The sequence below is a fragment of the Centroberyx gerrardi genome, chromosome 1 (genome assembly GCF_048128805.1).
Source record: "Centroberyx gerrardi isolate f3 chromosome 1, fCenGer3.hap1.cur.20231027, whole genome shotgun sequence".
NCBI classification, from domain to species: Eukaryota; Metazoa; Chordata; class Actinopteri; order Beryciformes; family Berycidae; genus Centroberyx; species Centroberyx gerrardi.
The window spans coordinates 17896529-17908679 of NC_135997.1; the positions used below are offsets into that span (position 1 = coordinate 17896529).

A 12151-nucleotide genomic window follows, 5' to 3' on the forward strand; every position below is an offset into this window, starting at 1 on the left:
TTGCTTTAGTAAGCACAGCGTTGTGAAAGAGCCAGGCTTGGTGGGTACAGAATACAGAGAGATCCAGAGAGAGGGAGAAAAGGAGGAGGGGGGCTAAAAGCTGGCAACCGGCCCAGGCTGAGGGAGAATGGGGTATCAGAGAGGGTTATGGGGCACTGGAGGGGGAGGAGGAGGTGGGTGTGTATATATGCAATTCTAATTGATAGCATGATACATTATTGATCCCAGTTGGGAACAGTGTGTGTGTGTGTGTGTGTGTGTGTGTGTGTGTTTGTGCATGCGCGTGTGGCATAACAATTTCTTTGTGCATGTACTTGTTATGGGCAATTTGTTTTAAAAATGATAATGGGTCAGTTTACCTCAAATATAAGCACACATGCCTTAGGCACAGCTCCTGGAAGCTGGACTTCCTGATGATGAAAGGAGATGTGGCAGAATCAAACCCTCTGGTAAAACAATTGCTCCTTTAGCATTTAGGGCAGTTTTGGCAGTGACAAAGAATCATGGGAAATAACGAATACCTGTGGAGTCCGTCATGGAATTTCTTCCTTTTGATATTCCTTTGAAATCTGAATCCCATACCTGTGGAAAAGCAGGAATTGATGCTTCTTTCTTCGGAGATGAGACTGCTGGTAGAGATCGTCCTCTAGTGGAAAGATCTGAAACCGCGCCTTCAGATAATCATGTGACGGTGTTGCCATGACAACACATGTTGTTTGAGATAGCAGTGGACTCTGTGCTAACCGTTGTGCTAGCTCTCTGTCTAGGAGCTATCAAAACAAAACTACTGCCGGTATCTATGTGTTTGCGCAATATTTGACGATGGTGAGCAAACTTCTTTTTTTATTCAGTCAGTGTATCACAACAATGTAGATTAGTGGTAACAAGCCGGTCAGGTAGTAAGTTAACTAATCCTACACTAACATTTTTGAGCGGCATGTTTTGATAATGTTACCTAGGTAAGTTAAGCTAACACTGCCTAAAGGTAGGGAAATGACGCTATATTATGGAAAGGGATTTTAATCCTCTGAATGATGTCTTCTTTACTCCAGCCACCCAAAAACAAAGGCACAAGTAAGAAGTCTGCAAAAGGAAAGGCGCCTGCAGTGATAGATGGCCTTTCCACGGAGGAGATGTCCAAGGAGCAGGTAAGAAATGTGATATAACATCCATGGACTCAAAACAATCTTTTTTAAAGTATGTTTAAAGTGATAGTGTCAGATTTAATCAGGTAACGTTAGCAACTTTTCTCTTTCATAAAGTTTTTACATAAAGTCAAATATGTTTTGTTTTCGTTTTAAAATAATGGCTTAGGATAAGAATAACGTTTCTCATGATAGTTTGCAAATAAATGGCTAAATGGCTAGTTTAATTTATTTATTGAATGAATTTGAAGGCCTAACAGGCAGAACATCACAATATTGGACCCTGACTGTCATACAGAACCAGCTCCAACCTAGTGACTTTCCAGAGTCAGTTCAAATATTAAAATCTTGCCAGATTGGAAGGATTTTAACAATGTTTAGAGAAGGGAGCCAATCAAGGCTCAGTCCATTTATGATGTGTTGAGTTGAGTTGAGTTTGTCAAAACTGCCTGTAAAAAAATGGATGGATTTTTGAAAATGCCATAACTTAAAATTTAGCCACTCAAACAAAATCAAAATTTAAAAATTAAACATCCTTAATCATGTATGTACATAAATAGAGGCAAATTTGAATTCCCATAATAGAGGCCCCTGTATGTGTATGACATCATGACAACATAATATGTCAAATATGGATGATCATTGGCTGGAAATGGCGTGGTGATGCTTGGAGGCTTTATGTCCGATGGGAAGAAAAGTTCAGAGCTCAATGTGATCCCTACATTTAGAGAACTGAGGTGATAAGCTACAGTACCTAATTGGTATAGTGGGTACAGTCTACCTGAAAATTGCTAAAGCTACCTGAAAATGTCTATTTCTCCGAGTCACATATGCCTGCACACTAAAATGAATGTCTTTATTGTAGCTGGAGGAGCACATTGTTCGCCTTCGAGAGGAGCTGGACAGAGAGAGGGAGGAGAGAAACTACTTCCAGCTGGAGAGGGACAAGATCCACACTTTCTGGGAGATCACCAAAAGACACCTGGAGGAGAGCAAGGCTGAGCTGAGGAACAGAGACCGGGAGATAGAGGAGGCTGAGGAGCGCCACCAAGTAGAGATCAAGGTAAGGGTTAACGGACACATGCACACATGTAGGTGTCTGAACTTCATATTGCTCACTGTATCATTACTGTATGTCCCACCAGGTGTACAAGCAGAAGATGAAGCACCTCCTGTGTGAACACCAGAACACCATCTCTGAGCTGAAAGCAGAGGGTGTAGTCTCCACTAAACTGATGCAGAATGAGCATGCAGGATTAGAGAATGAGCTTCGTAAGGGCATGCGTGCTCTCAAGGTGGACTTCAAGGAGCAGGAGCTCTCCAATGAAAACCTCGTCAAAGAGGTCAAACTGGTGAGTCTGGTTTATTTCTACACTTTTTGTTCTGGTAAGTATCAATACTCCATCTTATTTCTACATTTCAGCATCAATACCACAAACATCTAAGTTTTTATTCTCATCTCCATCTCAACAGAGACATGATGAAGAATTAACTGAAACAAGAAACTCTTTTGAAATGCAAGTCAGAGGTAAATAAACTGATGTCCACTATTCAAAAACTGTAATTCAAACAACTCAAATTAGGAACTATAACTTTGTGTCTGTTGCTTTCTGAGTAGAAATCGAGGCCAAGTATAAGGAGAAGATGCATCTGCTGCGGCAAGAGCAGGAAAACAGGAGGAAAACTGAAATCAGTGAGATTGAGGATCGAATGAACAGCCACATCACCACTCTCTTAAAGGACCACGAGAAAGCTTTGACTGATATGAAGGCATACTTCAATGACATCACACAGAATGGTGTGGTTGTCTACAACTCACTGAAGGCAAGAGATACTACAAACACCCCACCCTGTCACACTGAAGCCAAAGAATATCCAGGTTTGCTCCAGCTGTGTATTGTTTCACATGGCATGGTTTATTGTCATTTCTTAGGAACAAAATGCAGACATGAAGAGAAAACAGAAGCAGCTGGAGAAAGACATGGCAGAAGTGCAGCATCAGAACAAACATCTGACAGAACCACTGCAGAAAGCCAAGGAGGAGGCGGCTGAGCTTCAGAAACAACTTTGCAGCTATGAGAAGGACAAGGCCTTGTTGGCGGTGTGTTTACCACTGAATAACCTTTTTTTAAGCTTTGAGCATTCAGTCCATATAAAAACAGGCATGGAACATTACATATTGTAATACTAATTTTGCTTAACATGTAGTAATTACACATATAAGCAGCATACAGATCAAAGAAAACATAAAATGTCACCCTGTAATGTGAAAGATCAAATAATCTAGGATAGTTGTTCATTTTCTGAGAATGTTGTTATTGTATTGTGTGCGTTTGTGCTAAATTTGTGACAATGTCCCTGACAGAGCGTCAAAGCACGTTTGCAGGTTGGAGGAAAGGAGATGAAAGATCTGAAGTGGGAGCATGAGGTGCTGCAGCAGACGTTCAGCAAGGTAAAATGCTGAGATTGTTTTGCACAATGCATGTCGCGCAAATTGTAGCTTGATTCACTTGCACCACTTGACTTGTGAGTCAAATGTTGTGTATGTTTGTGGGTGTTCAAGTGAATGCGTTTGTATCTCTCTCTCTGTGTGTGTGTGTGTGTGTGTGTGTGTGTGTATTTGTGGATATGTCTCACAGGTTCAGCTGGAAAGAGATGAGCTATACAAGAGGTTCACTCAGGCCATTCAGGAGGTGCAGCAGAAAACTGGTTTCAAGAACCTGCTGCTGGAAAGGAAGCTGGGAGCTCTGACAGACACTCTGGAGAAGAAGGAGGCTCAGCTCTACGCCGTGCTTTCTGCCTCTAATATGGACCAAACTGCACTTGGTGGGGTCACAAACAAACTTGAGGTACTTTATCCCCCTTGTGTTTCCTCCTGTGTCAATTTCTTAGAAATGTTTGTGAGTTGCAACATGTATGCCACGTGTGTCGCCCTATTGCTGTGATACAAGAGCAAATCAGAAATTTTGTTTTTGTCTGCAGGAAGCTTTGGACTCCAAAAATATTTCCATCAAGGACTTGCAGTATGAGATAGCTCGAGTTTGCAAGGTCAGCCATTCATTTACTTTATGACAGTATTTTCATGTAGTAATTTAGTTGATCAGTTGAGCTTTGCAGTTTTTTCTGTAGTCAATTCAAGTAATGCCATCATATTTAAATGAAATAAATGTGTGATTGGCAGGCCCATAATGACCTGCTGCAGACCTATGAGGCGAAGCTAAGGGCTTTTGGCGTTCCAGTGGAGGAGCTTGGCTTCAAGCCCCTAGAGAGCAGTCTGGCTGGCCAGACTCTGGGACGGGGCCCCGCTGGTCTCGTCTCTGCCCCCAAATGAAAAGCAACTTGTGCTTCCAAAGACTGAGGTCTCCTTACACACCCCTCCTAATTTCTTTTCCTCTGATCCCTCTCATTCGGACTCTAGCATTTATCTATCAATTCATACTTACAGGGTGACTTTTCTATCTCTCGTATGCTGTTACTTTTGTAAAGATTAACTTGAAATATCTTGCTGTTTCCCATTCACTGTGAGCAAATTAAAATGATAAAGAATTGAGATTTTCTGTATGTTCTTTTGTATAAAATAGATTCAGATCTGGAAATACAGAGGGGGCAGTGTGTAGGGTCAGTAATTTCTTACCTAACATTTCTAATAAGCTGAACACAAATATAATTGGAGTGGTACGCATTCTCTGCAAGTCACCAAACCTACCAGTCCCCGCTCTACCTGAATCTATTGTAGATTTTTTAATATTAATATGGTTAACACACAAGGTTTTACCAACACTGACCTGCTGCTGCTCTGGTCAGCCGCAGCCCCAACCCTCGTCCTTTTGCACAGTGCAACTGAAGTAAGGTCCCCTAAACATACACATAGACACTCGTACATACGCATACACATTCGCATACACACACACACACACACACACACACCAAGACACAGTGAATAGTGGTCAATTAAAGTTAAACAGAGTGGGGAAAATGTGCTCTTACCATTTTACAACCATCTGTGACAGCAGAGACAGGAGCTGCCAGGAGAATGAAGCAGCAGGAAAATAGGAGAGTATGGCTCTGGAAATCTTTTGATACTGTATATGCAACCCAAGTTGGTTTAAGTGAGCAAAAAAAAGCTGATGCTTCCACTGATTCCCCTGAACCTTCTGGAACAAGAATTTTTAACAGGTTTTCTGGAACATTGGGGTCTTATATGAGCCAGAATCCAGATTGCCTGAAAGACCAGGAATTACAATTTGAAGCCTCCAAGAGCCTCGGCTAAGTCCTTGAGTCGATCCTGCAGTCAACACCACGCTGGCACTGTGTTGCAGAAAGACTCAGCCGCATCCATTCTGCAGCAGAGATTCAGTCAGGAATTGGCGGTAGAGTCTTCTCTGATGCCAAGAAGATATTCAGCAGGATGAAAGCTCAGATTAGGGTCTGCTTCAGCTCTGTTTGTATTGTGTGTCTAGTATTTGAGCACACCCATGACAAGGAAACAAGAGCATCCCCTCCTGAACCCCAGCAGTCTACAGAGCAAACAGCATGAGACTGAACTACAGCAGCCTGGTCCTCATAATATGAAGGAACTGCTTCCTTACATGTATTTCCTCAAAGATAACACTGAGTCCTGCTCCAAAGAGGTGACAGCAGGCATTAAGGAGACACAGTGGGACAATGGACCTTGGAGTCAGAGCGGTCCTGACCTGAGGTACAACTTCTCAAACAATCCCAACTTAAAATTTAGTAAATTGTACTGTGATGGACAGCTTCAGCCAGTCTTCTGCTGCCTCCAGAGATCAAATGGAACTAAAGAGGCTGGGGAATGTACTCAGTGTTCCCCAGGGTGAGGAGAAGCTGAAGATAAACTTTGAGGTATGGCCAGCAAACTTTAATTTTTGTCTGTTTTACTGTTTTTGTGTCACTGTTACAACTGAATAAATCTATTCCTAATTGAGATTTGTTTTTTTGAAATCCTGTGTCATGGCACTGGTACAGCTATCACTGAGTAATCAGAAATATGAATGATTGGGTAAGTTGCAGACATAATTTTGATTTTCTGCAGTAATTTCTGTTTGATTGTAATCAGCGCTACAAGGAATGCCTTCCACAGAAGGACAGAGGGACATCAAATAAACTTGAGAACCTCAGGATGGAGATAAGCTGGATCTCCAGGTCTATATGTTTAATAGAGTCATAAAGCACATCCATAACTGCTGGATCTGACATGGTTGCAAACAGAAACATGTAAAACACAGGAATGTAGCTTGTAAAGGAAAGTAAGCTGAACTCAAGTTTTCACCCAGTTTCATTCAAATGTGACAGTTACATTTTTAAATGTCATTGTGGTTCTATTATATAGAGTAATGTAACATTGCAGTGCAACATGCATCTGTTTCACAAGTATGAAGTGATTTTTTTTTATTTTTATATAAGGTCTTCTGACAGCTCCTTGTCTTGAAGAGCGTTAACTCCACCTCTCAGCACCAGGAGAGAGTTCCCGCCTCCCAAAGACAACCATCCATTGGACCAAAATTTCACTACAAAGCAGCCCATAGTCTTACAAAGTGCTACCCAGTATGGTGAGGGGAAACATGACTGAGCACCAGATGGCTCCAGGAGTTTCATGTGGTGATTTCAGGGAGGTAAGATACACTCTGTAGGAATGAACCGTTCCTTTAGGTGAAAACAATCACATGGCACCTTGTGTGTAATGTCAACTAATACTGAGAGCTAATACTTTACTAAACTAATACTGATAAATTAAGTGAAAGTGTTGCGGATGGCCTGCTATTCTGGTGAGGATGGAGGTCTCGGATGGCTAAAAATTAGACAGTTTTTTCTAGTGAGGCTCTGCAGTTCAATACTGGGTCCATGAGCCTGCAGGTGGTACCAGTCTAACTCTAGTGAGTCAAAATGTCATAAAATCTGTGATGATGTAGTGCAGGAGGCCTACAAGTGAAAAAGAAAAGAGAGAGGTGTATGTGGCATAACATAAGTGCGTACGTTATACATGTGCATAAGTTTACCTCAAATATAAGGACACACTCCTTAGGCACAGTTCCTGGAAGCTGAACTTTCTAATGATGAAAGGAGATATAGCAGAATCAAACCCTCTGGGAAGACAACTGCTGGTTTTAAAGATTTGCACTTAGGTGCACAGTTTTGGCAGTGACTAAAAGTCGTGGGAAATAATGAATACCTGGGGAATCCTTCATGGACTCCCTTCCTTTTGATATTCCTTTGGAATCAAAATCCCATACTTGTAGAAAGGCAGGAATTGTTGCTTCTTTCTGCTGAGATGAGACTACTGGTAGAGATCGTCCTCTAGTGGAGACATCTGAAAGAACAGCTCCTCTCCTTCAGATAGACACGTGATAGTGTTGCCGTGACAACACATGTAGCTTGAGAGCGAGCAGTGGATTCTGGTAGTGCTAGTTCTCTCCCTCTAGGAGCTATCAAAACACTCTGCTGATATCTCTGTGTGCGCACGTGTGTGTTTTATATTTGACCATGGTGAGCAATCTTTTGTTATTATCATTAATTCGATGTATCACAGCAATGCAGATCAGTGGTAGCAAGCCAGTTCTCTCAGGTAGTAAGTTAACTAGCTAGCAGCTAAGTTAATGCTAGTCAGACGCTAGCTTGGTAAGGAGATACTGTGAATTTGATACACGTTTGCTAGTGTTGTTGCTAGTGTTACCTAGATAAGATAGCATAACCATAGATATAAAAACGTTTTTATATCTATTAGCATAGTATTGCCTAAAGTTAGTAAAAATGGCGCTATCTAAGGGAAATGGATATCATTTTCTAAATGCACTTTTTTTTCTCTCCAGCCACCCAAAAACAAAGGAACAAGAAGTAAGTCTGCAAAGCGAAAGACGCCTACATTGATAGATGGCCTTTCTGCGGACGAATTGTCCAAGGAGCAGGTAAGAGCTTTAGTGTGGTATAACATGCACGGACTCAAAACAGTGTGTTTTAAAGTAGGTTAAAGAGATATCTTTGCTGACATTCTTGTGTAGAAGATGGATATGTGTTGTTAATACATTTTAGGGAATGTTAACTTGACACCAGATAAGACAGGGTATCACATTTATTATTAACAGGACTTTTTTCGATTAATCAGGTAGATAGCAGCTTACCTTTTATCTCCCCATAAAGTTAATTTCTAAACTCAGATGTCTGACAGTCCCATATTATTCATGATATTTTTTTCAAATATATTACGGCTTAGGATAAGAATAATGTCATTCATGATGATTTTCAAAACATGTAGTTTAAAGGTTATTTCTTGAATGGATTTGAAGAGTAAGTCCTAACAAGCAGAACTGTCACAATATTGGACCCTAATTGTCAGACAATATAAGAAAAGTTCAGAGCTCAATGTGATGTGTACATTTAGAGAATAAGCCACAGTACCTGATTGGTATAGCGGGTAGAGCCTGATTAAAAGCTACCTGAAAATGGCTATTTCTCCGAGTCACAAATGCCTACACACCAAAATGAATGTCTTCATTGTAGCTGGAGGAGCACATTGTTCGCCTTCGAGAGGAGCTGGACAGAGAGAGGGAGGAGAGAAACTACTTCCAGCTGGAGAGGGACAAGATCCACACTTTCTGGGAGATCACCAAAAGACACCTGGAGGAGAGCAAGGCTGAGCTGAGGAACAGAGACCGGGAGATAGAGGAGGCTGAGGAGCGCCACCAAGTAGAGATCAAGGTAAGGGTTAACGGACACATGCACACACACTCCCACATGCACAGCACCCATTACACACTATTGATGAATGAACCCATGACTTTGTTATTGTTTGCCAAATATTGAAGAAGAATTCAGCATCCGGAGGTATCTTAATTTTGGCAAGTCAAGGATTTAGCCCATGAACAGTTTTTAAGGTGTCTGAACTTCATACTGCTCACTGTATCATCATGTCCCACCAGGTGTACAAGCAGAAGATGAAGCACCTCCTGTGTGAACACCAGAACACCATCTCTGAGCTGAAAGCAGAGGGTGTAGTCTCCACTAAACTGATGCAGAATGAGCATGCAGGATTAGAGAATGAGCTTCGTAAGGGCATGCGTGCTCTCAAGGTGGACTTCAAGGAGCAGGAGCTCTCCAATGAAAACCTCGTCAAAGAGTTCAAATTGGTGAGTCTGGTTTATGTCTACACTTTTTGTTCTGTTAAGTATCAATACTCCCTCCATGCTATCTTATTTCTACATTTCAGCATCAGTGTCATCATGTCAATATCAAACGTCTAAGTTTTGATTCTTATCTCCATCTCAACAGAGACATGATGAAGAATTAACCAAAACAAGAAACTTTTTGCAGAGGCAAGTCAGAGGTAAATAAACTGATGTCCACTTTGAGTTGTATTCAAAACCTGTACTTTAAACACCTCAAATTAGGAACTATAACTTTGTGTCTGTTGCTTTCTGAGTAGAAATCGAGGCCAAGTATAAAGAGAAGATGCATCTGCTGCGGCAAGAGCAGGAAAACAGGAGGAAAACTGAAATCAGTGAGATTGAGGATCGAATGAACAGCCACATCACCACTCTCTTAAAGGACCACGAGAAAGCTTTCAGTGATATCATGAAACACTACAATGACATTACACAAAAGGGTGTGGCTGTCAACAAATCCCTGATGGTAAGAGTACAAATACCCGGCATCCTTGTCAGACTGACAGCAATGAAATCCAGGTTATTTTAAGAATAATCTGTGTGCAATTTTAGGAACAAAATGCAGACATGAAGAGAAAACAGAAGCAGCTGGAGAAAGACATGGCAGAAGTGCAGCATCAGAACAAACATCTGACAGAACCACTGCAGAAAGCCAAGGAGGAGGCGGCTGAGCTTCAGAAACAACTTTGCAGCTATGAGAAGGACAAGGCCTTGCTGGCGGTGTGTCAAAAATGTTTTTTTATCTCTGAGCATTCAGATCATTTAAAAACAGGCATGTAACATTACATATCATAAATGTTCTTGACATGCAGTAGTTACACACATAAACAGTATGCAGAACAAAGGAAATTTGAATCATACTTTCAGTAAAATGTCACCCTTAAAAAATCAAATCATCTTGGATAGTTGTTAATTTTATGAGATTTTTTGAGAGTTTTGTTGTTGTATTTTTGGCTTAAATGGGTGACAATGTCCCTGACAGAGCGTCAAAGCACGTTTGAGGGTTGGAGAAAAGGAGATGAAAGATCTGAAGTGGGAGCATGAGGTGCTGCAGCAGACGTTCAGCAAGGTAAAATGCTGAGATTGTTTTGCACAATGCATGTCGCGCAAATTGTAGCTTGATTCACTTGCACCATTAATGTGAGTCAAAGGTTGTAGGCTATATGTTTGTGGGTGTTCAAGTGAATGCTTTTGTATCTCTGTGTGTGTGTGTGTGTGTGTGTGTGTGTGTGTGTGTGTGTGTGTGTGTATGCGGGCTTGCTCATATGTCACACAGGTTCAGCTGGAAAGGGATGAGCTATACAAGAGGTTCACTCAGGCCGTTCAGGAGGTGCAGCAGAAAACTGGTTTCAAGAACCTGCTGCTGGAAAGGAAGCTGGGAGCTCTGACAGACACTCTGGAGAAGAAGGAGGCTCAGCTCTACGCCGTGCTTTCTGCCTCTAATATGGACCAAACTGCACTTGGTGGGGTCACAAACAAACTTGAGGTACTTTATCCCCCTCGTTTCCTCCTGTGTCAGCTCAATTTATAGGACAATACAGTTGTCTACAAGCATTCGTTGTTGGTGATTTACATTCTTTGAAATATTTGTGAGTTGTAACATGTATATTCTTAATGTTGCCCTATTATCGTGATACAAAAACAAATCAGAAAATGTTTTTGCCTGCAGGAAGCTTTGGACTCCAAAAACATTTCCATCAAGGACTTGCAGTATGAGATAGCTCGAGTTTGCAAGGTCAGTCATTCATTTACTTTCTGCAGGTATTTTCATGCATTCATTTAGTTGAACTGTAGGTACCTGAGCTTTGTAGTTTTGTTTCATATTTCTGTAGTCAATTTGAATTGTGCCATCATATTTAAATGAAATAAATGTGTGATTGGCAGGCCCATAATGACCTGCTGCAGACCTACGAGGCGAAGCTAAGGGCTTTTGGCGTTCCAGTGGAGGAGCTTGGCTTCAAGCCCCTAGAGAGCAGTCTGGCTGGCCAGACTCTGGGACGGGGCCCCGCTGGTCTCGTCTCTGCCCCCAAATGAGAAGCAACTTGTGGTTCCAAAGACTGAGGCCTCCTTACACCTCCCCTATCCCCTAATTCCTTTCCCTCTGATCCCTCTTATACAAACTCTAGCGTATGTATCTATCACTTCACCCTTATAGGGTGACTTCTCTATTTTTCTTTTATTCTCTTCTGATTGAAATGCTGAAGATCAGTAGCATAAAGAGATTAACTTGAAATATCTTGCTGTTTACCACTCACTGTGAGAAATTGAATTAAAATTTGATTTTTTATATGGTCTTTTGTATAAAATGGATTAAATTCTGAAAATACAGAGGGGGCAGAGTGTTAGGCTAGATACAGCACAGCGCTGGTAAGAGCTGGTAAGAACTCAGTGTGTTTCTCAAGGACACTTCAGCAGGGTGGATGCTTGCTGACATGGGTCTGATCCTCCATTTGAAGAGCAATCTCTAGTTACTGCTCCACCCTGCTGTCACTTCTGTTGGGTGGTGGCAGAGGGGGGATGGTGGTGTTTTGATGGTAGTGTTGGTGATGACGGTGTGTTTGACAGGTACAGGTGAGAAAGATCACTCTAATGTTGCTGAGAAACATCAAACAGTTTCATCACTGAGACGTTAACCTAACATTTTTAATAAGCTGAACACAAATATAAATCAAGTGATAGGCATACTCTACAAGGCACTACACTGAATCTACTACACAGTTGCTGGGGTGAAATGGTGTTTGAATGGCCAAAGTAGTCTCTTCAATAGTACAAATTAAGTAAGGTCCCCTAAACACACATAAATCCACACACACACGTCAACACAGTGAT

General features: G+C 41.5%; 3 protein-coding genes across 3 annotated transcripts in view; all 3 read left to right on the forward strand.

Annotated features, from left to right (window-relative positions):
- Nucleotides 1-12151, forward strand: part of def8 (differentially expressed in FDCP 8 homolog) — a 150223-nt gene that overhangs the window by 55306 nt on the left and 82766 nt on the right. The gene's annotated exons all lie outside the window — the stretch shown is intronic.
- On the forward strand, nucleotides 1134-4515 carry LOC139918550 (dynein regulatory complex subunit 4-like). The gene is made up of 10 exons (XM_071907967.2): nucleotides 1134-1148; nucleotides 2011-2208; nucleotides 2291-2497; nucleotides 2619-2673; nucleotides 2764-2969; nucleotides 3079-3246; nucleotides 3511-3597; nucleotides 3785-3994; nucleotides 4128-4193; nucleotides 4327-4515. Exons 1-10 carry the CDS (start codon nucleotides 1134-1136, stop codon nucleotides 4474-4476), a joined length of 1362 nt encoding a protein of 453 aa, XP_071764068.2. The 3' UTR covers nucleotides 4477-4515.
- Nucleotides 7540-11525, forward strand: LOC139918564 (dynein regulatory complex subunit 4-like). The gene is made up of 11 exons (XM_071907980.2): nucleotides 7540-7649; nucleotides 7973-8068; nucleotides 8661-8858; nucleotides 9080-9286; nucleotides 9429-9483; nucleotides 9583-9788; nucleotides 9875-10042; nucleotides 10305-10391; nucleotides 10599-10808; nucleotides 10992-11057; nucleotides 11207-11525. The coding sequence occupies exons 1-11, from the start codon at nucleotides 7647-7649 to the stop codon at nucleotides 11354-11356; spliced, it is 1446 nt and encodes a 481-aa protein (XP_071764081.1). The 5' UTR covers nucleotides 7540-7646; the 3' UTR covers nucleotides 11357-11525.

Bases quoted from the DNA above. Each gene is read 5' to 3' on its own strand.
- LOC139918550 (XM_071907967.2), top strand. The intron at 2,970-3,078 runs GCAAGAGATACT...GTCATTTCTTAG, and splicing joins TTGTCTACAACTCACTGAAG to GAACAAAATGCAGACATGAA. The intron at 3,598-3,784 runs GTAAAATGCTGA...TATGTCTCACAG, and splicing joins TGCAGCAGACGTTCAGCAAG to GTTCAGCTGGAAAGAGATGA.
- LOC139918564 (XM_071907980.2), top strand. The intron at 9,484-9,582 runs GTAAATAAACTG...CTTTCTGAGTAG, and splicing joins TTTGCAGAGGCAAGTCAGAG to AAATCGAGGCCAAGTATAAA. The intron at 9,789-9,874 runs GTAAGAGTACAA...GTGCAATTTTAG, and splicing joins CTGTCAACAAATCCCTGATG to GAACAAAATGCAGACATGAA.